Source organism: Buteo buteo, chromosome 4 (assembly GCF_964188355.1).
Source record: "Buteo buteo chromosome 4, bButBut1.hap1.1, whole genome shotgun sequence".
Classification (NCBI taxonomy): Eukaryota; Metazoa; Chordata; class Aves; order Accipitriformes; family Accipitridae; genus Buteo; species Buteo buteo.
The window spans coordinates 26,128,804-26,155,459 of NC_134174.1; the positions used below are offsets into that span (position 1 = coordinate 26,128,804).

At 54.0% G+C, this 26,656-nt stretch overlaps 1 protein-coding gene across 1 annotated transcript in view; it reads right to left on the reverse strand.

Annotated features, from left to right (window-relative positions):
• The window catches only part of SMARCA4 (SWI/SNF related BAF chromatin remodeling complex subunit ATPase 4), a 27,145-nt gene extending 1,470 nt beyond the window's left edge, over positions 1-25,675 (reverse strand). Inside the window, exons 1-29 of the mRNA XM_075026703.1 lie at positions 25,544-25,675; positions 21,910-21,991; positions 17,659-17,950; positions 16,705-16,837; positions 15,846-16,244; positions 15,257-15,355; positions 14,505-14,763; positions 13,874-14,000; positions 13,551-13,724; positions 13,065-13,238; positions 12,775-12,942; positions 12,611-12,661; positions 11,727-11,857; positions 11,108-11,165; positions 10,458-10,576; positions 10,024-10,174; positions 9,407-9,570; positions 9,174-9,240; positions 8,719-8,829; positions 7,494-7,736; positions 6,728-6,841; positions 6,390-6,497; positions 5,553-5,639; positions 4,929-4,975; positions 4,577-4,743; positions 2,774-2,937; positions 1,743-1,970; positions 1,423-1,521; positions 995-1,157 (exon numbers count right to left, since the gene is read on the reverse strand). Of these exons, the coding sequence (XP_074882804.1) occupies positions 995-1,157; positions 1,423-1,521; positions 1,743-1,970; positions 2,774-2,937; positions 4,577-4,743; positions 4,929-4,975; positions 5,553-5,639; positions 6,390-6,497; positions 6,728-6,841; positions 7,494-7,736; positions 8,719-8,829; positions 9,174-9,240; positions 9,407-9,570; positions 10,024-10,174; positions 10,458-10,576; positions 11,108-11,165; positions 11,727-11,857; positions 12,611-12,661; positions 12,775-12,942; positions 13,065-13,238; positions 13,551-13,724; positions 13,874-14,000; positions 14,505-14,763; positions 15,257-15,355; positions 15,846-16,244; positions 16,705-16,837; positions 17,659-17,880 (4,027 nt within the window). The 5' untranslated portion in view covers positions 17,881-17,950; positions 21,910-21,991; positions 25,544-25,675. The remainder of the gene's footprint in view (positions 1-994; positions 1,158-1,422; positions 1,522-1,742; positions 1,971-2,773; positions 2,938-4,576; positions 4,744-4,928; positions 4,976-5,552; positions 5,640-6,389; positions 6,498-6,727; positions 6,842-7,493; positions 7,737-8,718; positions 8,830-9,173; positions 9,241-9,406; positions 9,571-10,023; positions 10,175-10,457; positions 10,577-11,107; positions 11,166-11,726; positions 11,858-12,610; positions 12,662-12,774; positions 12,943-13,064; positions 13,239-13,550; positions 13,725-13,873; positions 14,001-14,504; positions 14,764-15,256; positions 15,356-15,845; positions 16,245-16,704; positions 16,838-17,658; positions 17,951-21,909; positions 21,992-25,543) is intronic.
• Positions 25,676-26,656: the final 981 nt, after the last annotated feature.

A 26,656-nucleotide genomic window follows, 5' to 3' on the forward strand; every position in this document is an offset into this window, starting at 1 on the left:
AGGTCCATGCGCTGGAAGAAGAGGGGTTTGCTGTGGGGCTGCCGGCAAAGCCACGGCGAAGGGTGGCCGCCATGTCCCTAACACCTCGGGGTGTCCTTGGAGGAGGGACAGGGTGTTGCAGAATAGGCACAGCCTCGAGATGGCTGGAGGACAGGGCTTGAGGATATCTGAGCTGGCACAGGGCTGTGGTGACAGCAGGGACAGGGGTATGCTGCCCTCTGACCACCCAGCGTGCATGGCTGGAGGAACCACGCAAGGAGCTGGAGGTGTATCAGTAGCTACCGGCTCCTCACAGCTCAGTAGAGGCTGCGTAAAATAAACCCCGCCGGCCGCAAATGGGGAGAAGCGCGGCATGCTCACCGGGAGGCAGAGCAGGGGCGGTGGGAGGTTGGATCTTGTTAAGCTGACCACTCCGCCGGGGCTGGGGAGCTCTCCTCTCTCCACCAGCCTTGTCTGGGCAAGTCTGCCGCTACCAAAGCCCCTTGGGGACCGTGGGCTGGCGTGTCGGGCACAGAAGTTACACGTGCACCGGCAGAGCTGACAGGGCTGCAATTTTGGGGAGATGTGAGCTCTGGGTGAGAGACACCCGGCCTCGCACAAACACCCTGTCCTCATTCAGGGTTTGCCCAAACCAGTGCCATCCACGAGACCTTGAACCTTCAAATGAGGCTCGGAGCTTGGCGGTCTCCTTTTACGAGGAGCCTTTCCTCCATTTTAAATGCTCCTTGTCCCACTTCCAAGAGTTTTCTCAGGCCGGAGCTCTTTTGGGTGGGGAAACAGCTTTTTGCTGAGGGACAGGAGTCCTGGCACACGCCTCCCAGCCCCATCTCCTCCTTCCCGCAGCAGGAGTGGAGCCCAAGGCTCAGCCCCTCTCCTCCGGCTCCCCCCCGAGCTCATCCCTTACCAGAGCTGGGAGCGTCCTGACTTTGAGCCCCTGCTCTACTGTTTTGTTTTACCTGTTGAACGAGTCACGGCTTCGTTAAGCACTCTCAGCTGATTTCTGTTAGAGAGACCGTTTTAGCTGCTACTCGGAAGAACAGCGGGCACCACTCCTCCTCCGCAGCCTGTGCCATGCTCACCATGAAAAGGTCAAACTCCTCTTCGTGCCGCGCAATCATCTGGTTGACCGTTTCATCGTCGGGAACTTCATCTTCTTCCTGCAAGATTTTAAATCCCCGATTCAATGTCGAGAGAAGGCGGCGCGGCAGTTCGTCCGCTCGGAGCACAGCACCGAACATCGTTACCATCCGACGCTTGTTCGGTTGCCCGTGAAAGATGTGTTTTTGGGTGGCCTCAGTCCAGTTTCTAGCGGACAGGTTATCCACGGTGCAAAGATCACCGTCAGAGCTGGCACGTGCGTTGGCAGTCTCAGCAGCAAGGCCGAGGATTGAATGGGCGTGGAGACTGAACAACCCCTCTCACCTTTAGAGGTGGTTCCTCCAACTCAGCGTTCAGGCACAGGGTTGAGGCAGTGTGGGGGAAGCTTGCACTGCCACTGCCGCTGCCCGCGCTGTATCTGTTCTGTGGATAAATAGAGGACTTCAGTCTCCAGGGCTGTCAATCCGGCACCTTTCACCGACGCTAAAAATTCACTTCAAATAGAAACAAGTGTTCATGCTCCTTTTTCCTTCTAGCCCCCACGCCCTTGGCCTCGAGGACGCACAGAGCAGTGGAGCAAAGCCAGCCACACGTTCGCCATTCGCGCTCTGGAGTAGGAGGAAGCTGCCTGCGCTGCCCCTTACCTCGTCCTGCTCCTCGTGCTCCAAGATAGCCTGGAGGAAGGCTCTTCGCTCGTGGCTCGAGGACTTCTGGTCAAACATGCCGGCTTGGATAACCTTCTGATCAACATTCAGCTTGTATTTGGCAGCAGCAAGGATCTTCTCCTCCACGCTGTTGACGGTGCAGAGACGGAGAACGCGCACTTCGTTCTGCTGCCCGATGCGGTGCGCTCGGTCTTGCGCCTGCAGGTCCTGCCGGGGAAGGGCGCATCGTTTGCTGAGTGATTTACAGCCGGCTCCCGCCGAGATAAAACACGCTTTATCCTCTAAATCATGGGAGACACAGGCTGCTCCCTGAATGCTCTCAGCAATCCCTGAGGACTATGGTACACTCGCAGGGAATTCAGTTAACGGAAACCATTGGTACTGGTGGCCCGAGTGTGCATGGGGAAGAAAACGGCCATGCAGGCAATTGCAGCCAGAATTTGGGGATGGCTCTCTTGCCTCTCGCAGGCCGTCCGTCACCAGGAGCGTGCCTGCAGGTCTCTGCCAGCACCGGGCTCGGAGGATGGCAGAGTTTCAATGCCTCGACTCGTGCTGGGAGGAGGAAGGGCTCTCTGACCTCAGCTGCTGGCAGAAATAATCTTTAAAGGTTTACTGCCAGCGCAATGGTTCATTTAGCTGCACGAGACTCTCGGCTTGTCCTCCAGCCTGCCTCACCCGCCAGAACCAAGCCCCGCTCGCAGCCGGGAGGGCAAACGCCCAAGGTTCTTGCGCAAGACTACACTGCTGGCTCTCATCCCGGGGACACAGCTATGACACCGCAGCAGCGGATGGACAGAAACGGCAGCATTTGGGCGGAGGGTCTTCATCGTCAGGCTGGACTGCCAGCACCGGCTGCGCATCTCAGAAGTGCTAAGGCTCGAGAGCGAGCGCGGTGCTCTTCTAGGCATGCGAGAGAGATGGCGCGGATGGAGCCGTCTTCTCCATCCATTTTGCTCGCTTTTATTTGTTTGTTTGGTGTTTTTGTTTTGATTTGTTTGTTTGTTTTTTACCTGGTGAGGGTTCCAGTCGCTGTCAAAGATAATCACAGTATCGGCAGACTGGAGGTTCAGACCCAGCCCGCCAGCCCGAGTGCTCAGCAAAAAAATGAAGTACTCAGAGCCTGGCTCATTGAAAGTCTTTAACAACATGCCCCGGTCTTCTGCTTTAGTGGTTCCTAAAAACAGAGAGGAAGGGTTACTCCTGCCCTGACAGTCACAAGATCTGGTGGGGCGGGAGGGCGAGGGGCTCCGCGGCATTTGGAAGGGGCTGCCCACCATCCGGAGGGAGCACGGGGGCTCAGAAGAGGCACTTGGGGTACCGAGGCTGCGGCGTCAGGGTGCTTGCAGGCACCGCACCGGCCGTCAGGAACGACCGGCTCCAGCGGGGAAGGGAGAGCTGGTCGGGTGTGGGTGTGCGTCCTGTGAAAGGACACCGTGTCAGGGTGGGTGCAGCCCAGCATGAGGCAGGGCGGGGGGAACGTGCGGCCGCTTTCAGTAGAAAGACTTGAGATAAAGGGCAAGACGGAGAGGAATGGCTAAAGCGGGCAGGTGCTGCTGGCCCGACTTGGCATCTGGGCTCTCCATGAGTGGATCAGAAGATCTCCCAGAGCTCGGGACAGTGGTACTGGGAACGCGGCTGGTTTTAAGGCAGCGTTTGGTACATTTGAGGCTGGGGTCGTTATGGGAGGTTGGCAGCAGCAGGAGACCGAGCTCAGCAATACGCGAGGGTCTCTCCCAGCCCGTCCTCCCCAAAACCATCCTCCTTTCGCTCTCATTAGAGAAATGCAGTTCCGTAAACCACACAAAGGCTCTGCACAAGCCCAGGGGAGAGCTGGGGATGCTCTGGGGTGCGAGGTGAGCTCGCCCTACTTCACAGGGAACCGTTAAGAGATGCTCACACTCACGCTAGTTGTGGTGTGTAAATGCCTTGTCTCCAACTGTGCTGTGGGGCCATGACTCTCCCCACTCGGTGCTGGGGAAGGGGCACGTGGGGCGAGTTACTGCTCAGCTATGAGCACAAAGGGCTGCCCAGTAAGGTGCTGGCCACAAGCATGACGCCGCGCTAACACCCATCCCACACTGGAAGTTGTTAAATGTTGTGACCGAAGGAACAAACAGCTCTGAGAGACTGACTAGAAGGGAGAAACCTCAGTTTCAATACTGCTTCGGTCTTGTTCTGCACCTCACCTTCTCAGGATCTTAACGCTTCTCTCGACAGATCAATTCTTTAAGGAGTTAGCACCGCTCTTTGCTGGCAAAGAGGGTTTGGGTCTGCACAGACTTCAGCAGCCCCACAGCTTTGGGGGCATCTTTACAGGTATTCAGTGGTTTATTCCAACCGAAAATGGTGAATTGAATTTCCTTTTCTCCTACATTAGATTCGTGCACAAACTAAGCTCCACACCTGGAATCCAACTAATGAATATTTACATTATTTTAATAATGTCATAGGCCAGCTGGCCCTTAACAGCATCCTTCAGTGTTTCAGAATTAATAGTAGATCGGCTGAATTTAAAAACGAAAACCGTAACTGAAGCAGCAGCCGATGATAATGTAGAAAGTCAAAGGCTGCACTTTATATCTTTCATCCTGCATACTGCAAGGTTTATTGCTATAATTTGCATCCTGCAAGCAGGGTTAATTGCTTTACAACGTGCTGTTTGCTGCAGACCTATTTCCCTTGCAAGAGATGCCTGGTCAGTGAACCCAGAGGAGCTTACCTCACTGCTCGGCCCCACGAGAGGGGTTTATCCTCACCGCAAGCCATAAGTAACAGAGGGGCAGCTGCTGTCCCTGTGCATCAGAGGCACTCACCGTCCAGCCTGAGGTATTTGAATCCGCGATAAGCAAAATAATCTTCCATGATGGTCATGAGGGAGGTCATCTGGCAGAAGAGCAGCACCTTGTGGTTGGTGGCTCGCAGTTTGGGGAGGATTCTGTCGAGGAGCTCAAATTTGCCTGAGGCACGGTACAAATCCAGTCTGCGAGGGAATAGAAGAGGGAAATAAGGATTTGATGCTAAAAACACAGTGTCTGCCTTGCATAAGGATTACCAGCGCTCACTGCAGTAGTGCTAGTGCATTTAACATGCACTGATAAACCACTTCACAAGGAAAAGCCACAAGTTATAACTCCACTTGTTATAACTCCAAAATACCCTACTTACCCTTGCACAATACCTCCTGTGAACCCCAAGTGCTCAGAAAAGGATTCCTGGGATCAGAAAGAGAAACAATATTAGAAACTGTCCTTGCACACGAGTAAATCCAGCAAAGTCCTGGAACTGCCCTAAAAGAGAACTGGCCCTGGGGTCAGGTAGGGAGGACTGGTGACGGCAGAGGTGCCGCTCCCAAAGTGCCTTGGGGAACAAGCACAGGAATGGAGCGATTTTAAAATCTGCCTGGTGTCAGATGGCAATGCACTGCTGCCGACGCAGAGAGTTTGTGCCCCAAAAGATCAGGCTGAAGGGATACACCCAGTCTCGCTCTTTTTAGGTGATATTGCTTCACCGAGCTCATTTGAACAGATTTCAGACTGTTTTGGGCAGCAAGAAGGAGCGTTTTGAAGGAAGCCCGATCGGCACAGTGCCGCGCTGAGGGCTGACGTTCGGCTGGCCAAGCAGCCAGGCCTGGCACTGAGGTGGTTAGTGGTTGGTCCGTGCCGCAGCCACAACAGCTGTTTGGTTTATCTCCGTTCGGTTTATCTCCATTTAGGAGGGGGACGGAACAGTTTTGCCACATTTCCAGAGGGTGTGCGATCACCGTGCGTGCCAGCCCTGAGCCCACGTTACCTCTATATGCTGAAACATGTAGGGGTGGTTGCAGATCTTCCGCAGCTGCATGATCGTGTTCATCAAGGTTTTCGTACCACCTTTACCCTGCACAAACGAGACAAGAAATTAGAAATCTGAATTTCAGTTTACTGATCACAATAGCTATCCAGGTGGTCGTGAGGAATATTCTGGGCCTATTTAGCTGGGCATTTGCAGCCCTGAGGCTCCAGCGCTGCCCAGATCTAGCTGAAGCTGTGTCTAGAGGCATTGGTCCCAAAGCAGGACTGCCTGGGTGGGCAGCCAAGCTCTCCCCAGTTAGTGAGGGGTGAAGTTTTTAATACAGACGTTAAAGTCACCTTGAGAATTCTAAGGAGCAAAGGCTGCTGAAAAGCCAGCTGCTTTGGGGGAGTGGAGCTGAAGAACATGGAATTTTTCACCTCCAGCTTTTAGTTCAGATCAAAGTGTCCTTTTTATTTTTTCTTCTAATTAATTGCCATTTGACTTTCCGATCACTTTCAAAAGGAAGTCAGCGGCCTCCGTGGGTTTCCTGCAGTCGCAGGATTACACCCACCACAACTCTCACGGCTCGTCTGGACGCACGAGGGGTTCGCGCTGGGCCAGGCTCAACCCACACCCCCCGAGGCAGCCCATCCACTCGAGCGGGGCACTGGCCCACAGCTCTGACCCCGTCCCTCCAGGACTTCTTGCTTTGCTTGTAAAGGGGGTTTTTGCTTTATCTGTTAATGTGGCAACTGAGGACAGCCACGGAACAGACACCCCCATTCCCGGAGGCGTTTCCAGCCCCACTCTGATGGCGGAGGAATTTGCCAAAAGCAGGGACTTTGGTGGCCAGACCTTTTTGTCCTTCTCGGAGCCATCCGTGAGGAGCACCCCCTTGGCCTGCATGTGCCTGTAGAGGACCCTCTGCAGAGCGGACATGTCACACTTGATCACGTACTCCACCTGCAAGGACCGAGAGGTTAATTCCCAAGGCGATGCGAGCGAGCACCTCCAAAACCCCAAGATCCTTCTGGCGCTTGGCACAAACCCATCCACTTCTAAAGCCTGGAGGGACCACAAGTCCCTTGTTCTCAGATGAATCAAACCAGCCACCTCTTCCTGGAGCTGAATAAAGCTCCACACACACACCCTGAGATGGGGGGAAGAGCAGGACAGTTCATCCCGGCTGTTACCTTTTCAGGCAGCTGCGCTTCTACTTCCTTCTTCAGCCTCCGCAGCAGGAAGGGGCGCAGCACTTTGTGCAAACGCCGAATGATCAGGATGGTTTCTTCTTCATTCAGGTCCACCTGCGTCACCAGGGAAAGGAACCGTTACACAAGGGAAGTTCCCTTCCTCAGCATCCGTCAACGCCGGCAAGATTCCCCTGGTCAGGGTAAGGCATAACGACGCATTGCTCTGCACATGGCAGAACTGGGACACTGAAAGTCTCTTTGATGTAATCATCACAATCCGAGGTTTCTGCACTGATTTTTTTTTTTTTTTTTTTTTTTTAAGTTCAGGCTCACTTATCTTCCCCCGGCTGCCCGATAATCTGCTCTGCAAAACCTCAGCTGCTGCAATTCAACAGGAGTCGCTTCAAACAGCTCCAGAGCCATTAACAGCAGCACTGACAGCACCTTCACCATCTGAGAACTACGCTAGCAAGAGCCCAACTGGCTTCTCCCGCCGACACTAAGATACCTCAGGGTCAGGAGAACCGTTCACCTACCCTCATTTCCAGTACTCAATTAACGCTCTGTATTTTCCAGTCTTCCAGTAAAACCCAGCCCAAAGAAACTACATTTTACAGGACGGTGCTCTGCACCTTGCAAGTAGAAATTAAGAGATTTTTGCGAGCGTTTCCAAACACAAGCTACCTAAAACACCCAGTGGCCGATGACAGCCCTGACCCCCCAGCCCCACCAGCGGCATCAGCCACCACCCGGCTTCCTGCCGTACCTTTTCTCCCGTCATGGCAAAAGGAGCATTAAACCACTGCTCAAACGTGCTACAGCTCTTGAAGATGGTTGGCAGGAGGAAATTGAGCAGGGCCCACAGCTCGGGGAGCTTGTTCTGCAACGGGGTTCCCGTCAGCAGCAAACGGCGCGGAGCCACGTAGTGTGTGTTGAGGACCTGGGTGAGCTTGCAGTGGTGGTTCTTCATTCTGTGGCCCTCGTCCACAATCATGTACTTCCAGCGGATCTGCAGGAAGGAGAAGGGGGGTGTGAGCAAGGGATGGCAGCTCTCTGCACCGCAGCTATGACTGGAGAATCCCACCAGCAGCCTTTGGTAGACCACGCTTCCAGGAGAGATCCAAGCTAGCTGGGACTGTGGAAATCCACGCTGACTTCTAAGCTGCTGCCAGGGAACTGCTCCCATCGGGTGCAATTTGTGTCTCTGGTTCAGAGACGGACGGAAGGAGTGGGAAGAAAGGAAGGACGCTAATGCCAAATAGCTGACAGAGACTGATGCCAGCTTTGGGCAATGTCAGTATTTCTTGAGATTTTTGGCCATTAACAAATCAAATAGTGTTTAACTCTCCATAATACAAAGGGAAAAGAGAAGACTGTTCCCTTCGAAGCCTTGCTGAGGCTTCAACACATCTTACAATCTGGGCAGACTCCTGTCACTGAGGTAAGCAGCGCTGCAGAACTAATTCTGAGCGAGACTAAACTCCTTAAACCCAGGGTTTTGACTTGGCTCATTGTCTGCGTGCTTTTTTGAAACGGCACAACCTTTCCAGCCCAAGGGAAGCCTCAATATTTGATCTTTACCCTGTGGCTGCCGGCTAAGTACAGAAAAACCCCTTCACCAGTCAGCTAGGGCAGAAGGGCAACGATGATCTTGTAGGGGTTCTAATAAATATTCATTGTCCTATGAATTGCTTTACTAAAAGGGAAAAAATTGTTTGCTGTATCACAGGATATGCAGCCAAAACCAACAAGAATGCTACATCAGTTCTGGCTGCTGAGGGTAAGCTGCAGCTCCTCGCCTCCTGCCACATGATGATGAGAGACTCCAGAGATAAAAATCTCACTTAAGACAGCAGGATTTTTCTGACAAGGACTGTCTCAGTGACATCTGTGCAGTGCCCACAAGTGCAGCGAGGACAGGCGATCCTCCTGCCACAGCCCAGATAACACCGAACAGGGAGCTGCTGTTGCCTGCTGCTGGCAGGACTCACCTTGGCCAGGATGTGCTTATCTTTGATGATATATTCATAAGTAGTGAGCAAGACGTTGAATTTCCCACTTCGGAGCTGAGGTACGAATGCCCGTCTTGCTGCTGGAGAGCCCTGGAGAAAGAATTTCAAACAGAAATGTTAAACCAGAATATGATTTCCAGGAGAAGAGATATGGTGGGAGTAGTTATCAACACGGAACAATTGTTCCAGTTACAGAAAGGCAGCAAGAACATTTGTGCAGACGGTAGCAGCTGGATCCCTTCTGCTGTTAAGGAATGAAAACCAAATGTGGATTTCATCGATTTAGCGCCAGAAAGCATCCCAGCTTCTTTGGGATAATGGAAATATTGTTTGACTGGAAGGAAGAAAAGGCAAACTGGCACCCAAGGAATCCTCACGAAACAAGTGGCCAAAGGAGTCTGGTAAGTGCATGCAAAAATAACGCCGGTACTTGCCTTGTATGAGACCTTCACCACAGAAGGAGCCCATTTGTCAAACTCATACGCCCAATTCGACAGAGTTCTGGAGAGGAAAAGAAAAAAAAAAGAGAGAGAAATGGTAAAATTGGCCCTTGCACAATAGGGAATCACACCGCAGAGGCCTAGAGCTGGCACGGATGCCAGGCCAAGAAGCATTTTCTGTGCTGCACAGGGCTGGGAGGGGTGATGAATTCAGGCACGGCACTTACGAGAGAGGTACTATAATGAGGAAGGGTCCATTGATCCGTTTGTGCTCCATGAGGTATGTGATTAAAGCAATGGTCTGGATGGTTTTGCCCAGACCCATTTCATCTGCCAGGATGCCGTTCAGGTTGTTGTTGTACAAGGACACCAGCCACTCCAAACCTTTGATCTACAGGGAAAAGGGAGTGATCGAGGGATGAAAAAAAAAAAAAAAAAAAAAAATCAGACTGCAGACAGAGGAGTCGCATATCAGATGTGCTAACGACCTGCGCGCCCCACCCCCTGTCTTATGCATTATGTAGATGAACTCCCTATACACTATTAACGATCTCATTTTAATTATTTAAAGCCAGTCACAGGCATTAATGTATTCCTCTCCTCTTAGGGCCAAGGACACACGCAGAGAGCCAGTGTTCTTTGTTTTAAGCAGCGAGCCAGTCTGGCTCATTATCTTGCACCAGACCGGCGCGCTGGCTCGGCCCTCAGCTCCCGTTTCTTGCTACCAGGAGCTTCTCAGCACAGCCCAAATCTCAGTGCCTCCCACCAAAACCTCCTGGCAGCGCTGCCAGAAACAGTGTGCCCACATACGGCAGGGCCAGCGCTCCCTTCCGCAGCCTCTCACCTGGTACTGCTTGAGGACTCCGTTGACCATCAGCGTGGACTGCTTGTCCACCCTCTCGGTGACCGCATGGGCCACGGCATAGTACGACTGCAGGCCCCTCGCCAGAGCTTGAGACACCCCGTATTCATCATCAACATCTTGCTTAGCATTTCTGGGGCGGGAGGAGAAAGGAAAGTAGAAATGGAGATAAGAAAGATGATCCCTTTGGAGAAAGCTCCTGGGGAGCCCCGTCAGTCCCAGGGTGGTTAATTTTCCCAATACGCGCCAAATTAGGTCTCATTTTGGAAAGACTGCTCTCAAAAACCGGGAGCAGAGCAAACACCGCCTGCCCAATTTCACTCCTTTGACACAAAGCACGCGAGGTTCACAAAAGCAACTTTGAAACAGAAGACAGCATGGCACGCCACGAGAGTAGGTTAAGAGGCAGGGCTCACTCGATAATGTGTCTGGCATCCACTTCTGAGACATCGTCACTGTCTGGATCGGGGATCTTTTTCTTCTCCTCCACAGGCAGGGCAGGCTGTGCAGGTTGCGGTTGCTCCTCTTCCTCCTCCTGCCAGGAGACACAAAGAGCACCTTTCTGAGCACAAAGCCGCTTATTCTCCTTTATACAATGGCAACAGCAGCAAAACCTGCTCGGCCGCACTCAGGAGTGACCGAGCCTGCGGACAACAACGGTGTAGGACAGGCTCAGAAAACCCCAGGGGAAGCACTCGCTGCCCCAGGAGCTTGCAGACCCAGACTCTGCCTGCACAGGCACGTCTGCTAACAAAGACAGAGGCTACCAGAAGCACAGTCTCACGCTGTTTGCTTCTGGACGTCCAAAGAGTTACAAGAGAAATATTCAGGAAGAAAACCGGGCAGCTAACGACTGGAGCTGGCCATCTCCCCCTGCCCCTCACATTCTTTACATGGGTTTTTGGGTTTATTCTAAATACACTTATTTGAGCTGACTGACATAGATCTGTGCTGGAAAAAGTAATTCTTGAGATGAGCTTAGTGCAGTACATATGGCTGTCTCCTATTCTCTCAAAAACACTTAAAATACAAAAGCGTAAGGGAGAGTAGTGGTATTTCTCCTTACCTCCTCCTCCTCTTCTGACCCACTTTCTTCACTGTCAGATCTTGGAGCTACTTCATATCTAATTAAATACAAATATTAATATTTAATTGCAAATCTGCTACCAACAGCACTCTACGCGCAGCATGAGATCAGCACAGTTCTAGAAACCCTTGCATTAAAACTTGGATTTCGTTATCATTTTTTTGGGGTTTTTAAAATAATAAAATGCTTATTCGTTTATTTTTCCCTCACTTTGTTCAAGTTTTCACATGCGCTCTCGGGAAAGCATATAAGCCCAAGAGCCTGCGTCCGGGACCACCCACCAAGCCTCCTGCAAGCCTTTCCCACACCATTTTGGGAGGCTGATGAAATCTTTCCTTCCCGATCCGCAGTCCTGCCGCTTCCAGCTCCCTGCGCTCCCCAAGGTTTGGGCCCAGGCCAAGCGCCTTCCTCCCCACTGATCCCGTTCTGAACATCAGTCCCAGCCCCCCCTGAACAGCATTGCTACAGGCACAATCCCAGCGCACGGCCAGAGCTCCCCATTCCCCCTCGAGCTGCGGCGTGCCGCAGATCGGAGGCAAAGGCATTGGGGGGTTGGCCAGAGAAAATCTCCCATCGTTGCCCCCTTCCTGGGACTTACCCAGGGTTCATCTCCAGCCAGGCTTCCAGCTGCCCAGCCTTCGGGGCATCGGTGCCGGTGAGGATCTTGCCACTCTCCACGTGGATCACTTTGACAGGGAGGTCGCTCATTTGGCTTGTCTCATCCAGCGGCTGAGGAATCAAAGTCAGGCTGCGGGTCAGTATTTTGATTTTTCTGCCTCGAAACAGAGCTTGGATTTACATCAACATCTACAGCTTCGAACAAACCCACCACAGGATCACCGCAACAACCTCTGGGAAGAACAAAATGGCTGACTGCTTGAAATATCACATCACCAGAGGACAGGCAAAGCTCAAAAGCTGTCGAGATTTAACATTTTGCTTTGAAAAATCGAAATGAAGAATCTTTGTGTTGGAAGGCATATTCAGATGCCAAACTTCATTCACACAGGAATAATTAATTTGAAATATCACTGAAAAGCTCTTCTGCTCGCAAGGGGTTTTGCAAAGTGCCGAGCACACAAAGTTCAACGCACAGGGTCAATCCTGGTACGTTGTCAGGGCCACCTGCACGTGCAGAGTTACGGATCCCTCCTAGGTGACATGAATCCCAACCTGACCAACCTGCCAAAGCTCACATGGGAAGAGGAGAAAACCAAGCTCCCCGATGTCCTAAATAGTGAACCGCCCTCCCCTGCAGCAGGTCTAGAGCCTGAGAAAACTATTTGTGTTGAGGATGGGCAGAGATCTCTCCATCCTGGTGTAAGTTCTATTTTAGGAAGTCTCAATTTAGCCACCCGCTGCATTAGATCTCATCATCGTAGTCAGCCTTGAAGTGGGGAGGATTGTAACTGGCCTTTTCAGCACGTGGCTGACGTTTCCTACCCTACTTGGCACGGCGTGAAATAAGATTATTGGGCTTACTTCGCCATCTGGTCCGATCGCCGGAGTCTGCCCTTCCGCATTCTCTGCCTTCTGAAAGAGAAGGAAGACGGTTGTTAGCGACCCAGTACCCAAGGAAACGACAAAAACAGTGCCTCCGCAAAGACATTATTCCAGCTCCACGCTAGGCTTCGCTTTCAACTCACCTTCTTTTTCTTTTTCTTCTTCTTCTCCTTGGCCACCTGTGCGGCCTTGTGCTGCCGGACCAGCTCCGTCAGGTTGGCTACGTACTCGTCCGTCTGCTGCAGCAGGTAGGCCAAGCGCTTGTCCTTCTTCTGATCAATAAGCTTGCGGTACCCCTCCTCATCTTCAGCCTACGGAAAGGAGGATCGTTAACACCCTGCTAAGTGAGCTGAGCCCTCTGTGCCCACCCTGAACATGTAACAGCTCATCACGCGCACACGATACATTGCATGCACACATGCAAACCGCTTACCATCAAACGGCGCATTCTCTCCTTCTCGATCCTCTCATTTTCCTTCTTCTGCTCACGCTCCGTGTTGGCGTGGTAAGTAGCCACCGCCTTGGTCAGCTTTTGAATTTTGCCTGTGACGGAGCGATGGTATTCCTTGAAATCTTTAGCATGCTGGAGAATGCTATTGAGGTATTCCTGCAAGGAAAAGGAACAGCAAACAGGTGGTGTCAGGACTCGTGCACTTAGGTGTTCTGCTAAGTTAATACATCTAAAGCCACAAGCTAAGCGAGATTGACTCCTCTCATATTTAACAGAGCAGAATATTGCAGTTGGAAGAGACCTACAATGATCACCTAGTCCAAATGACAATCACCTAGTCCAAAGAGGAACTTTCTCTAATCCCCTAAAAAAATGGGAATTCCCTAAAAAAGTTCAGCCCTGCCAGCTCCTGCTGCCCAACTCCTCCGGTGACCCTGAAAATGGCATGTGCAGCACGTCACTGCTGACCTGGTGCTTCTGCCTGCGTTTCCGTTCTTGCTCAATCTTCTGCTGCTTCTCCAGCTTCTCGGTGATGCGAGCCTCACGCAGGGACTGCCGCTTGCTGCGCTTGTACGCCTTGGCGTTCAGGGCCGTTTCCAAGGCCGTGTCTCGCCTCATGCACACCACGACTTCCTGACGCAGCTTTTGGAGAGATTCAGATTAAAAAAAAAAAAGGGAATTAATTCCACGGGCGATGCTGCGAAGTATTACAATAGCGCAGGTTTCATGCCACCCAGAGCTCCCACACACAGCGAGTTAATAAATCAGATTTCCTTTGACAGACAGCTTACCTGTCGCTGAAAATTAAGCAGCCTTAGTGCTTTAAGTTCAATGGTAGCTTTGGTTCTCAGGTCACCAGCCAGGGAGCCAGGAAGGTTTTCCAGCTCTTGGATTCTGTGAGCAATGCGAGCCTGCAGCCTGTAGAGGAAGGAGACGGGATTTCACAGCAGGCAGGGACCCGCACAACAAATTCACCTCCACTCCTCTCCTGATGAGAAGCTACCAAGTACAGCTCTGATTTGTGGAGGCCTTATGAGAGGCTCTTGGCAGCTGAGCCGCAGCTCAGCATCCTGTTTTTAACTCTGTTTTAATCAATTGGCACAGCAGAGATGCTCCCCCCGCAGTGGACAGGCACGCGCGGTCTCTAATAAACCATCAGCATGGTGACAGTCCCTGGAAAGCAGGAGGGACGAGATTTCGGAAGGTGCTTTGAGAAGCTCCAAGGAAAACGTACGCCCACTCATCCCTCCAGATCTCTCCACATCGCACATTAAGAAGAGGTAAAACAGGATTAAGAAGAGGTAAAACAGGATGGGGAATCATTAAGGTATGCCTCAAGAGGACGAAAAGTACCGGTGGTGTGAGGAAGGTCAAGAGCGAGCTGCTCTGGACCCCGTAACCCAAGCATGGCGTAGCCCCTACCTGTACTCCCTCTCCTGCAGGATTTCCACCGGGTCAAGTCCTCTGGGTTTCTGGATGGGCGTGATCCGGTTCTGCTTCTGGTGGAGCTGCACCATGGGGGCCGGCTGGGCCGGCTGCCCGGGAGACTGCGTCTGGGGCGGCATCACGGGCGACGCCGCGGGAGGCACCGCCGGGGGGGCTGGCGAGGGCCGGCCGGTGGGCTGGGGAGGAATCAGTTTCTGAGGTGTGCTAGTGGGGGCTGCAGCATTTGCCATTGGTCCTGTGGAAAAACAAACCAGAGCGCCGTCAAGAAAGCTGTGAGGAAAAATACCAAGTTGCCTCCCTGTGTAAAGGGAAGCAGTTCTGTGTACACAGAGCCCGGCTTCGGCACAGTTCGCTGGCTTCCCTCTGACCTGAAGCCACCGCCTCTCTGCCGCGCTGTAAATTTAGCAGCAAATAAACCCAACGGCCTCCCTCCCCAGATGAAGCCATTAAACTCTGAACGGCTGGCTCAGAGAGCACACACGGAACCTCATAAAGCTCGAGTGGAAGAATGAGCTGATTACGGCAGCCCTTCAGAGAGCTCAGTCACCGCTTACAGGATTTTAACCAGGAATCTCCAAGCTCCTTCCACCCCAGCGGCATAGAGCACCAGTGGTGGGCTTTCCCCCTGCCCCGGCACATCACTTTGTTAACCACCAGCCCCTAATGGGCTCACGGTTCCATGTCACAGTTTAAGGCAATTTTGCTGCCAATGAGTCCCCGGGTCTCACCTTCCGGCCAGGGCTTGGGGGGGCCGCCGGGGGGTTGCCCAGGCATTCCTGGGGGAACTCCTGAGGGTCCGGGAGGGGGCATGTTAGGCCCTCCTATACCTGCAGAAGGGCCAAAAAAAGAGACAGAAAGAGGGAAGAAAAAAAAAAAAGGAAGAAAAAAACCACATTAAGATGTTGATCTTTGTGTGTGTTTACCAGGAGTAAAGTTTATCCTCCCGCTTAGGAGAGCCTGAGCAGCACGTACATCTTTTTGCAAGCACATAACCCCCCAGGCGTGCCCCCCCTGCCCATCAGAGATGGCACCGGAGGGATGAATCAGCCCTCCCAAACCCCACACTGCCTGGAGGAGTCTCTGCCTCCCTGCTTCAACAGCAGCCGGGTGGGATGAATATGAAGTCCCAGTCCCCAGAAAGCTAACGGCCACGAATCGGATGGGCTGCAAGAGGTGCAAATGGAAAACCCAAACTGGGCGACACCAGGGCAGTGGAGAGGGTCAAACTGTGCCAAAATGGGGTAAAACACCCTCCGTCCAGCAAAACCCCAGTGTCGCCAGGAGGAAAGCCAATCCCTCCCCAGGGGCAGCGCTCACCGTGAGGTCTGTTATAGTTTGGAGGTGTCGGTCCTGGTCCAGGCCCTTGCACTGGTCCTTGCACTGGTCCTGTCCCGGACACGGAGGGCGGAGGTAGTGTCGGCATTTGCTGCTGCATTCCAGGCATGGGTCGCTTCCCCTGCACCGCCATCTGAAGGTGGTCGGGGAGGGGCTGGCCTCTGGCCAGCATCTTGTAGGCCATGATCTGAGCTCTCAGCTGGTGCAGCTGGTTCTGGTTAAAAGGGGTCGGGCCCCGGTTCTGCTGCCCCAGAGCTTGGGGATCAGTGCCATCCAAGGGGACTCCTCCAGGGCCTGAGGACATCTGAGGGCCAGAGGACGGACCATTAGCCGGAACCGGACTCGAGGCGTGCTCGGAGCCGCCGAGTGGAGAAGGGTAACCTGGAGGGAGAGAGCCAGTTAGACGACAGTGAGGCGCTCGCAGCGATGGGGATGGAAAGACCGAGTTAAAAGAAAAAGAACTACAGAAAACTCCTCCCCAGTGAAGCCTGCACCTGGTTTAAACCCGAAAACCCCGGGAGTGCTACATCCTTCCCAAAATGAAGGATTTAAAGCAAGCAAAGTTCCTGGATGGGAGCGGCTGTATGGGAACAGGGCGCTTGGTGTACAACGCCACACCGATCTTGGCACAGAGGAGACCGGGACGCAAGGAGGGACAGATGGTCCTTCTCCCAGTTTGACCTTTCCATGCACTTCTTTGCTCGTTTTCATGACTATCCTAACAGACACCAGATATAAATAGAAGAGTGAAGCAAAGAGCCACAGATGCTCTAGGAGCTCCAGACTGATCCACAGACCCATCCCCATGAAAATAAGACTCACTTTTCTTAAAGAAACCAACCTTGAGAGTGTTGATCCATCGGGCTCGGAGGAGGACCCATCCCCGCGTGCCCGCCAGGCCGCATTCCCATCCCTTTCATCTGGCTGTAGCGAGGATCGTCAGTTATTCCCTTCTCATGCATGGAGTCCATGGGCTGCAGGAGAAAAGCAACACCCCAAAATCAAAGACCTGGTTACACCGTTCCCACAGACAGAGGAAAGCCGAGCACAGGGAGCTGCACCGCATGACGCTGGCCGTACGGAGGCAAGACGCGCTCCAAAGGCAGTAAGGATTCGCCGCTCACAGCGTGCGTGTCCAGACGTTGCCAACAACCTCCTCAAAACGAAAACCTATTTGCTGGCAAAATACCGTAGACCACAGCGAACCACTCACATTAAGTGGTGGGGAGGGGAATAAGCATAAGGGATGTTAAAAGAAACCTGAAATTGCTTAAATGCTGTGGCTGTGTGGTTTTTCCCCAGGTCTTTCAGCTGATGATGCTGAAGATGACTGAACAAGCTATAGATCGAAAGAACTGAGAAAAAGGGGATTTAGATGATGAAATAAAACAAAAAAACCCCAACGCTTTGGTGGCAGAAATGGAAAGGGAGAAGGGAGGCTCATTTTCCCTGAGCTCCAAATTCCCAATGACAGAAACCTTCATTAGGTGTTTCACTCTCCTTCCTTATTTAGGAATTAAACTCCTCAGCCCCCACTCGCAATCTAGAAGCGAGCTGAAGAGACAGGTACAATACCCTGGTATTTGTGGTAAGCAAATCGCATAAACTCAGCTCTAAACGGTTCATTTCTCAGGCTTTCTGCCTCAAGGGAAATACAATGCGTGAGCATCCAAAAAAATAAACGAACAGGAAAACTAAGCCACTTAAACCATTTTTTCCATGTTCTACCGAAGCGGCAGGTTCAGTGCTGCCAGATGGCAGTGCCCAGCGGCAGCCTCCAAAATCCCCCCCTCACCTTGTGCATCTGATGCATGTTGTCCTGAGCGTAGCCCCCCGGCCCCTGAGGCGGCAGCGGGTGTCCTGCCGAGGGCGGTCCGGGGCTGGGTCCCATCATACTGTGTGCAGAACCGGGAGAGGGTCCCGGGCTGGGTCCCAACATGGCACCCGGGGACGGGCCCGGACCCGGAGAGGGCCCTGGGCGAGGCGTTCCTCCCATCGGAGGATCCGGAGTCGACATCTTCACAGCGGGAGCCGGGAAGGGGGTCCTGTCGCCAGAGAGCTCGTCTCAGCTGGAGCTGCCGCGGCTCCTGGAAGAGCCCCCGAACCGGGCACAGAAAAGGGAAACGAGGATTAGGTACAGGCAGCTGCCCACACGCACTCGCACAGGGCACGTCGCCCAGAGCAAAGCCCTTGCTAACGAACCGAGAGCACGTCAGCGACCCCAGCCTTGCGGGCTTTGCAAAGCCGGCGGCATTAGGAACAAGAAGCCGACTTCCAAATCCATCTTCCTCGCAGCACGAGCACTGAATATTCCTGGGATTTGGGCAGGAGCGAACAGCATGCTGTTATCCGGTCCACACAGAAAGCGTTTGATCAGCTGAAGGGATTTTATACCAGTTCTGGGAGTGATTTTTTTTTCCCCACTAACATTGAAATCGATTTGAAGTCACCTTGCACTCACTTCAGCTTCCAGCAAACCTAACTCCAGAGATGTGGGTTAAGCCAAAATATCCTGCTGGGAGTGGGCAGGGAAGCATCGAAATCCAGCACCTAAATGGCCCAGAGACTCATTTAAGTTAAATGGGCAACTTGTGTGGAAAAGCATCGCTGTTACACAAGAAACTAGAATTTCTGGTTAATTCAGATGTGGCATAGAAGAACTATTTAAAAAAATTGGACACCCATCCCAATTTGGGGTTTGGAAACATATTTGCAGTTACAGCAAACAGGCTGGGGACGCAGAGAGGCCCAACTCCATCCTCTGGTCCCAAAGCAGGACCAATTCCACCCAAACCGCTATTCCCACTGTGGGAACTCTCACTTCTGCAATTGCAAGTATAATGCAAACTAAGAAAAGAAAATGAGAGTGGGTGTATCTGCCTGGTGAGTGACATCAGATTTAATTCATTTCCCCTTTAACGTGAGGTTTGATGAAAGATGTAACGGGAGGGATTTTTGCCTCGAGGGATTTGCTTGGGGACCAGATCTCGTTTTGATCAATAATTATGACTGACGTCACTTTTGCAGGCTGGGAGCCATTATGGGCAGCGAGGGTGAACGTGGACTGTGAGACGAGTGGGTCCTGGCTGAGCCGAGGGTCGTGGTGAAGGGGGGTACGTCTGGCTGGGGCTAGTCCTGTTCAGTATCTCTATCAATGACCTGGAGGCAGGAGTTAATGCACCGGTTTGCTGCCGATACTAAACTGGGAGGCGTTGTCGACTCTCTGGAGGGACGAAAGACCGTGCAGAGAGATTTGGACAGATCAGAGCATCAGGTGATCGTCAACAGCATGAAAATTAACGAAAGCAAATGCCGGATTCTGTGCCTGGGACGAAGTAAGGCCAGGCAGAGGTATAGATTGGGAGAGGAGCCTCATTTGGGCGATGCCCTCCATGACATTAACTTTTAAAGGTCAGCCCTGAGCGGTCAGGCAGCTGGACGGGATGATCCTCACAGGTCCCTTCCAGCTGAACTACTCTACTTGCAACGAGGGCTTGGAAATCACAGAAACAGAAATTATTTTGACTTCAAAATACAGTGAGAAGTGGAAGTGCGGGATTGGTTTTGGTTTTTTTTAGGACTGCAGATGGTTGCAATGAACACAACACCCAGTTAACGTAGAAGAACAGCTACTGCCCTAGGCTCTGACCACGTTTCTCTGCACAGAGCCCACCAGGATGAGCTGCGGGGACAGGAATCTGCAGCATCACCCCATTTTCACCTAAAAACGCAGCCGCGTTGCAGCTGCTGTGGGATATAAAATCCCCATTCGCTGCCCAAGCCAGATTAAAAGATTTGGTTGCTGGTGAGGCAAACTATAGAAGTTAAACTTGATGTAAAATAAGGATGTGGTGTTACCACGTCCAAAGCTGGTGGCTTTCAGAGCGGTGAGGCCAGGGAGAAACACATGTGCGTGCCACCAGCATCTGCTCGGGCTGCGCCGGAGCAGGTAAATGCTTGCAGCCACCTGGGAAGGCAAATCCACGTCTGGGTTTCATGCTCTGATGCACATTGCAGCTGCAAGAGTGAAGAGGAACCATAACCGGAGGATCCGAATGCAGCAGTGTGGCCGGGAGGACGACACAGAGCCGAAAACATGGCTGGCAGAGGTGGCTCTCTGGCATGTGTGTTGGGCAAACGGAGCTGCCCTCCGTCCCAGAGTTAAATCTGCAGAAATCCTGGGCTTGGAGGGAAAGAAACTCGTGAGGCTTGTTGCGATTGCCACCTGCGGTCAGAGGACTACAGAAGGGTGAAACACTCCTTTTTTAAGGCGAGGTAATATTACAGCTCCTCCAATATTCATCTTGAGCGCTTCCTCCTTTTTTACATCTTCACTGGAAACAGCACAGCACAAATTAGGGACATTTCTCAAGAACTAAACGAAAAGAGGTGACCGGAGATGCTTCTGGGCTGTGCAGGATATCCAGAACAACCCTAATTAAGATGCTCCTCTCTGCACTCAGGATGAAGCCCAGTGAGCGCAGGGTAGACGATCCCTCGTCGAGCTGCTAACCCTCCCTTCCAAACCTCTGCCAGCCGGGAGCCAGGGCCGGATGGCGTTTCATCCCGATTTGTTCTGGCAATTTGTGGTTGTGGGTGTTTATTTTTCATTTTCCTCCCATGTTGTTGGTAAACACGATGGAGCCAAGCACTTCCCACAAACACGGTGTTGAAGGGAACGATCATGCCTCAGACCACAGAAGCTCTCGGATTCACACTTGTCCCACAGCCAGGGGAATTCACGAGCTTGTGTTTTCACACAAAAAGGTGCAAAGTGGCTGTTAAAAAGCAGAACACGCCTAAAATCTCCCCCTTGTCCTAAATCTGTTCGGCTCTGTAGCAGTGCCAAACCCATAGATTTAATAATCTTAAGGATCTGTGGGCTGCGAAAAGGGTAGGCGGCCTCCAAAGTTCACGCTCATTTCCTGCTGGAAAATCCAGACTTGAGCAAAACGCGGCAATTCCCAGGACACGGAGCAGCCACTGGGGAGGGAAGCTTCCCAAAATATCGACACAGGGCGTCCCACGCTCACGCAAGAGGCAGGAAACATCTTCGGAGGCGAACGGAAGCACCCTTCATCTATTAAAATGTCTTTTGGGTGCTCGTGAAAAGCCGTACACTCGCCTCCGCTCTGGGGATGCCTTTTCCTCAGGCGATCCCGCTCCTGAAGCGGCTTTCAAAGGATGCAGGCACATCTCTTGTCTTTTAAAGAAAACGTTATGGCTCTCCAGGCTTTAAATTTCCCAATTTAAAAGAAAAGGATATTCAATACTCACGTCACTCGCCGGCACTTCTCGAATTGTTTGATCGCTGCCTCGCTAGCCTCAGAAGGGGAAGAGTGACAGGACCTCAAGTCACTATCGCGCTGAGGGTTTCAGCGTTCACAGGCACGAAAGGTAAAGGGAACAGAAACGCGACGGGCGGCCGTTTTCACTCATTTTTGCTGCTCCGAGCACATCGCTCTGCCACGCAGCTGTGCCAGTGCCAGGTACCGTGAAAATTCAGCTTTTACAGCTGCAGAGCCTCTTGTCTCCAGGCTGAGGGACCAGCCTGCCCGCAGGCACCCGCAACAGAAGGCAAGGATTTATCCCTGAGTTAAGTCCTTCCAGCCCCAGAGGAAAACAAAGGCCGCAGGAGCCGTTTCCCTCTCCTCTTGCCACAGCTAACGAGGAAGCGAGGACTAACGAGGCATTTCAGAGAGGAACGGAGGGACACTACCCACCTACCAACAGGCGACTCAGCCCTGTGCGAGCAAGAGCCGCGCCCCTGGCGCTGGCTTTTCGAGGAGAAAACCAAAATAAACAGTGTACTTCAAGGAACGTTACAGAAGCATGAAGTACTTTTTCATAAAAACCAAGGTCTGCTCTTCTCCGGTGCTGCTGGAGACCCAGGCCTGGGACAGCACCAGCATTGCCTCTCCACTGCAGCAATTTTATTCTTATTTCTAAGAAAAACCCATCTGACCCCCTACCACCACCCACGGGGACGTCTCTGACCAGCGCTGGGTGCTCCTGAGGCGAGGAAACCCGAAATCCAGGCACCTACCTATGGGCATGGAGGTCTCTGACACCTCACAGCGCAGTGCCGGCACGGGGCGGTCTCGGGATGACGAGCTTTTAACGCAATGCTGCAGGGAGGGAAAAATAGCAATTAATCGGCACCCGTTGTTATCCAACGCCTGGCTGTGCTGCACGGCAGGAGGAGAAGGGCGCTCCTCTCCATTTCTCGGAGGAGAGGTGCATTAGCAAGCGTTAACGATGCGCACTACTTGTCAGCCTGTTAAAGATGTAAAGTTAAAGAGGCACAACCAATTTGATGGTTTTTTTTGGAAATTTGCTTACTTACGGGTAAGTTAACACTTGTAAGAAGGTGCAGGAGAGGGGAACAGGGCACCGCTTCCCCTCCTGCCTGGTCTGCACCTCCTCTGAGGTTAAAAACCCACAGAGGGAGAAGCCATCCGTCCTGTGAGCGGCTGCTGGTGGCACGTACCGGCGAGGCCACCGGCACGTAGAAGACACCGTGCCGTGCAGCAATAGCCATCCCCTCCCCGCGGTGAGCCCTGGACCTCCCCAGGGGGGATTTTGGGAGTGGAAAGGGGTGAGGGCACAGCACGGTGCCACACAGGCAGCCTGGTGATGGCAGCCACAACCGCACCATGAACACACAGCAATCAATTAAAGAATTAAAACTAATAACCTGCGCATTCGCTAAGGCAACAGAGATTTCACACGCTCCTGCACAAAAATACATCTCGCTCCTTTCCACGACTGTAATTTGATTATTTTTCTTTTTTTGATCACAGGCTAGGAATTGTTATTAAGTCCTTGACTGCAGGAAGAAAAAAGCCTTCCTTAATCAATTAGAGTCATTTGTCAGGGGTGGCTCCCTTGGTTTGCCTATTTGCGAGGCCTTTCAGTGCGTTTTTGTAACATATAGAGCCAGGAGAGACAGCTGGGTGAAAAATAAGTTGCTTCTCTGAAAACCCAGTTTATTTTGTTTGCAAGCTCAGTGCCGGTCAGTTAAAATCGTCCCCGAGAGCTCGGGGTTGACTCAGCCCCGAGTTTTCTTGTCTCAGGAGAAAAGGTTATAGGATTTTTAAGCTTTTCTAAACTTTTAGTGTTGAAACAAGCCCAGAAGCTCAACCTGTACGGGGGGTAAATGAAACGGGCTGCTCATTTCTTCGTTATCTCAGTGCAGCTCATGAATTTTAAACGGCAGCTGCACGAATCCCTTAATTACTACCACCCCTCCCCACCTCCTTCAGACTCTGATCTTCAAAGGAGGAAAATAGAAATTATTCTAACAGGAGAAATTAGCAGCAGAGTCCCCGGGCTCGCTTGCCCATCTTCCCTCCCATCCCAAGGGCAGGTGGGTCGGCAGAGCCGGAGCGGCACCGGACCGGGGCAAAATCGCCCACCAATCCAGGGAAAAAAAGAAAAAAAAACAGGGAAAACCCCTCCAAACCTGTATAAAACCTCTGTCACCCCCCCACCTCACCGGGGAAAGCTAAAAATCACACCCTGCTGGCGCAGGAAAAGACCACATTTCATTTCACTTCAAAAGATCTGAACAGCACACAAAAATAATTTTAGGGTTATTATTCCCCCAGATCAGGAGCTTATTTATAAAAATAATTACCAAAGGCTTGATGTTTCTCAGCAGCCCAACGCTGCAGGGATCTCCCTGCAGGATGATGCTCGTGCCCGGCTTTAACGCATCGGGAACCCGCAGCGCCAGAAAAAGGGACACCTTGGTGACTGCACCCCCAAAATCCCACCCTGTCCTGGCCAGAATCCCCAGAAGCAACCCCAAGGGACCCCCGACAGCCCTGAGGAACCCCCCGACAGCACCAATGGCGACGCCGCCTCAAAACAAAAGACCACGACGCTGAGGGCTGCGCCGCCAACAAAGGGGAGGCAGATTCACCCCCTGAAATGGAAGACAATGGCCGAGACACCCCCCCCCCCAATCTGTTGTGGGGGCACCAGCACACGCTCCTCGTCCCTGTAAATGAACGGGCATCAGGCTCATCGGGCTTTGTGCGGCACCAGGGGATTTCTGCGGGGCTTCTCGCTAACAAGCATCGTGATAAAAAACAAAACTCCCCTCTGCGACATCCCCCTCCCAGGACGGGGCCCTCACTGCACCTTGTTCCCACCGGTGACGGCGGCTGTGCCAGATCCCCCCAATCCCCCCGCACCGAGGGCAGCCTTTGTGCTGGAAAGGTGATGGATTCCCAGAGGGATAGAGGCCGGGGCAGCTCCTGGAGAAGCCAGGGCAAAGGGAGCCCATCCTCAGGCGCACGGGTACTGTGACTCCCTGCCCTGTGCCACCACCCCCCAGAAAGGGGGGGAAAAAAAAAAAATCAATTAATTTTAGGGATGGGGAGACAGGAAGGGATGGGAGAGATAGGATGGAGGGAGGCTGATCCCAGCATCTCAGAAATGAGGTGAGGCCCCCACAGCCTGAGGAAGAGGTGCTGAGACCCAGAGAGCACCCCAAAACCAGCTGGGGGGTGGCAGGGGGTGTGACAGTGACAGCAGCTAGGGAGGGTCCTGGTTTGGGAGAAGAAGGGCAAGCACCCTGGGAGAAGGGTGGTTTAATGGGGAGGGGGGACTGTGTCCTCCAGAAGGACAAACAAAGCCCCAATGGGGGGAATCGCTCGGGGAGGATGAGGAGGATGGGGCTGGGGGAGGGTGGAATGCCCCTGGGGGGGGGTACATTGCCCCCCTGAGAGGGGGGAAGAGGGTGTAAAAGAGGGGGTGACGCAGATCCTGCACAGGCAGAAAGGCTGGGGGCACCGGACACCCGGTGGGCTGGGGAAGGCTGGATTTGGGGGGAGGGTGCCCCCCTTTTGAAGGGGAACACCAAAGGAGGCTGGGGAGCCAGCCTGGGGTTGTGGGGAGCACTGCGGTGTCCCCGACTCCTGCAGCAAAGGCAGGGTGGGGGACAAGGGGGGGGACACACGATGACGGGGACCCCCGCAATGGGGAGATGGGGGGTGTCTGGAAGAAGGAGGCTGGAAAGGGGGGGTGCCGATGGGGGGGGGCACTGAGGGGTTGCTGCAGGGGGGAGACTGAGGTGGATGAATGAAGGGGTGAAATGGAGGAGGATGCTGGGGGGGGATGAAGAGGAGGGATGCGAAGGGGGCTGAAAAGGGAGACTGAAGGGGGAGCGATGATGGGGGAGCTGAAAAAGGGGATGAGTGCTACGTGGGGGCTGAAAAGGGGGTCTAAAAGAGGAAATGAATACTGGGGGGGCTGAAAAGGCGGGGGGGAGATGCTGAGGGGGTTGGATAGTGGGGGATGTTGGGGGGGCGAAAAGAGGGAGCGAAAGAGAAGGGGGATACGGGGGGGGACTGAAAAAGGGGGTGGTGGTTGGGGCGGGGGGGGAGAGGGGGATGCTGTGGGGGGTCGAAGGGGGGAGGGCACAAGGTCGGGCTGATGATGATGGCCGGGGGGGGGGCGGAGGAGAAGACGCGGAGCCCCCCCCCCGAACAATGGCCAGCGCGGCCGCAGCAGCAGCGCTCCGCCGAGCTCCCGTGACCCTCCCGAGCCGCCGTACCCCCCCTCAGCGACCGCCGGCCCCCCCCCCCGCCCCTTCCCACCCCTCCCTGCCGGCCCCATTCAGCCGGGCTCCGGCCTCAGCCGCCCTCGAGAGGCGCCTACCGGTCCCTTACCGCGCTGACCGCCAGAGGAACCGCTCGCAGGGTCCATCCCCGCCGGGCGGCCCCGTCTCACCGGGCGCGGGGGGGAACAAAGGAGCCGCCGCCGCCGCCGCCGCCGCCTGAGGGAGCGACGGAGACGCGCGCTCCCGCCACAGGCAGCCAGCGCGCGTGCGCGCCTCCTCAGCGCTCCCTCCCCTCTCGCGCGCGCGCCCCGCCCCCTGCCGACCAATAGGCACGGCGTTCTCCGCCGGCGCGGCCAATGAGAGTAAAGGGGGGGGGGGAAGAGAGCGCGAGCGCTGCCCCCGCCCCCTTCGCCTCGCAGCAGCCAATGCGAGCGTGGCGAGCCCGCCACCTGGTGGTTGGGGGGGCGGTGGGGGGGGGGGAGGAAGAGGGCGTGCGCTTTGACCAATAGGAAGAGGAGAGGTGCAGCCGGCGGGAGGAGGAGGGGGGGGGAAAGGCTCGCCCCACCCTCTCGCCGCGCGGCAGCCAATGGGAGGCGCCCTCGGGTTCTTTCCCCCCGCCTCCCCTCCCCTCTCCCCCCTCCCTTCCGCTGTCTCTCTCCCGCTCTTGCCAACCAATCAGCGCGGCGCGACCGGCCTGGCGCGGGCTCGCTCCCCGCCGCAGCCAATGGGGGGGAGCGGGAGAGGGGCGCGCGGGGGCGGGGGGCGAGGCGCGTGCCTCGTGCCGGCCGCTCGCGGAAGGAGGGCGGCGAGCGCGCGCGGGCGCGCCAGCGGCGCGTGCTCTCCTCTCCACCACCCCCCCCTCCGGCGCATGCGCAGTGACCGCGCCACTGCGGCGGACGGGAAGGGCGGCGGGGGGGGGGGGGTGTCCCAAAAGGGAGGGGGGGGTCCGGGGGGTGCCCAGGGCAGGCAGGGCCCTTAAGCAGCCAGACGTGCGTAAACACGAGGTGATTTTATTGAATTTTGGGGCTCCCCTTGCCCCAAACCCCTGGTTTACAGCCCAGATCCCCCCCCCCCCCAAAACCCGTCGTGGGGGCTGAAGAGGCTGCGCTTAAACCCCCTAGTTACCCTCCAGCTTCGTTACGGAGAAACCCCCAAATTGCGGAAAATTTGAAAAAAATGGGGAAAAAAAGAAACGGCCACGGAGCCCCGGTGAGCGCCTGGC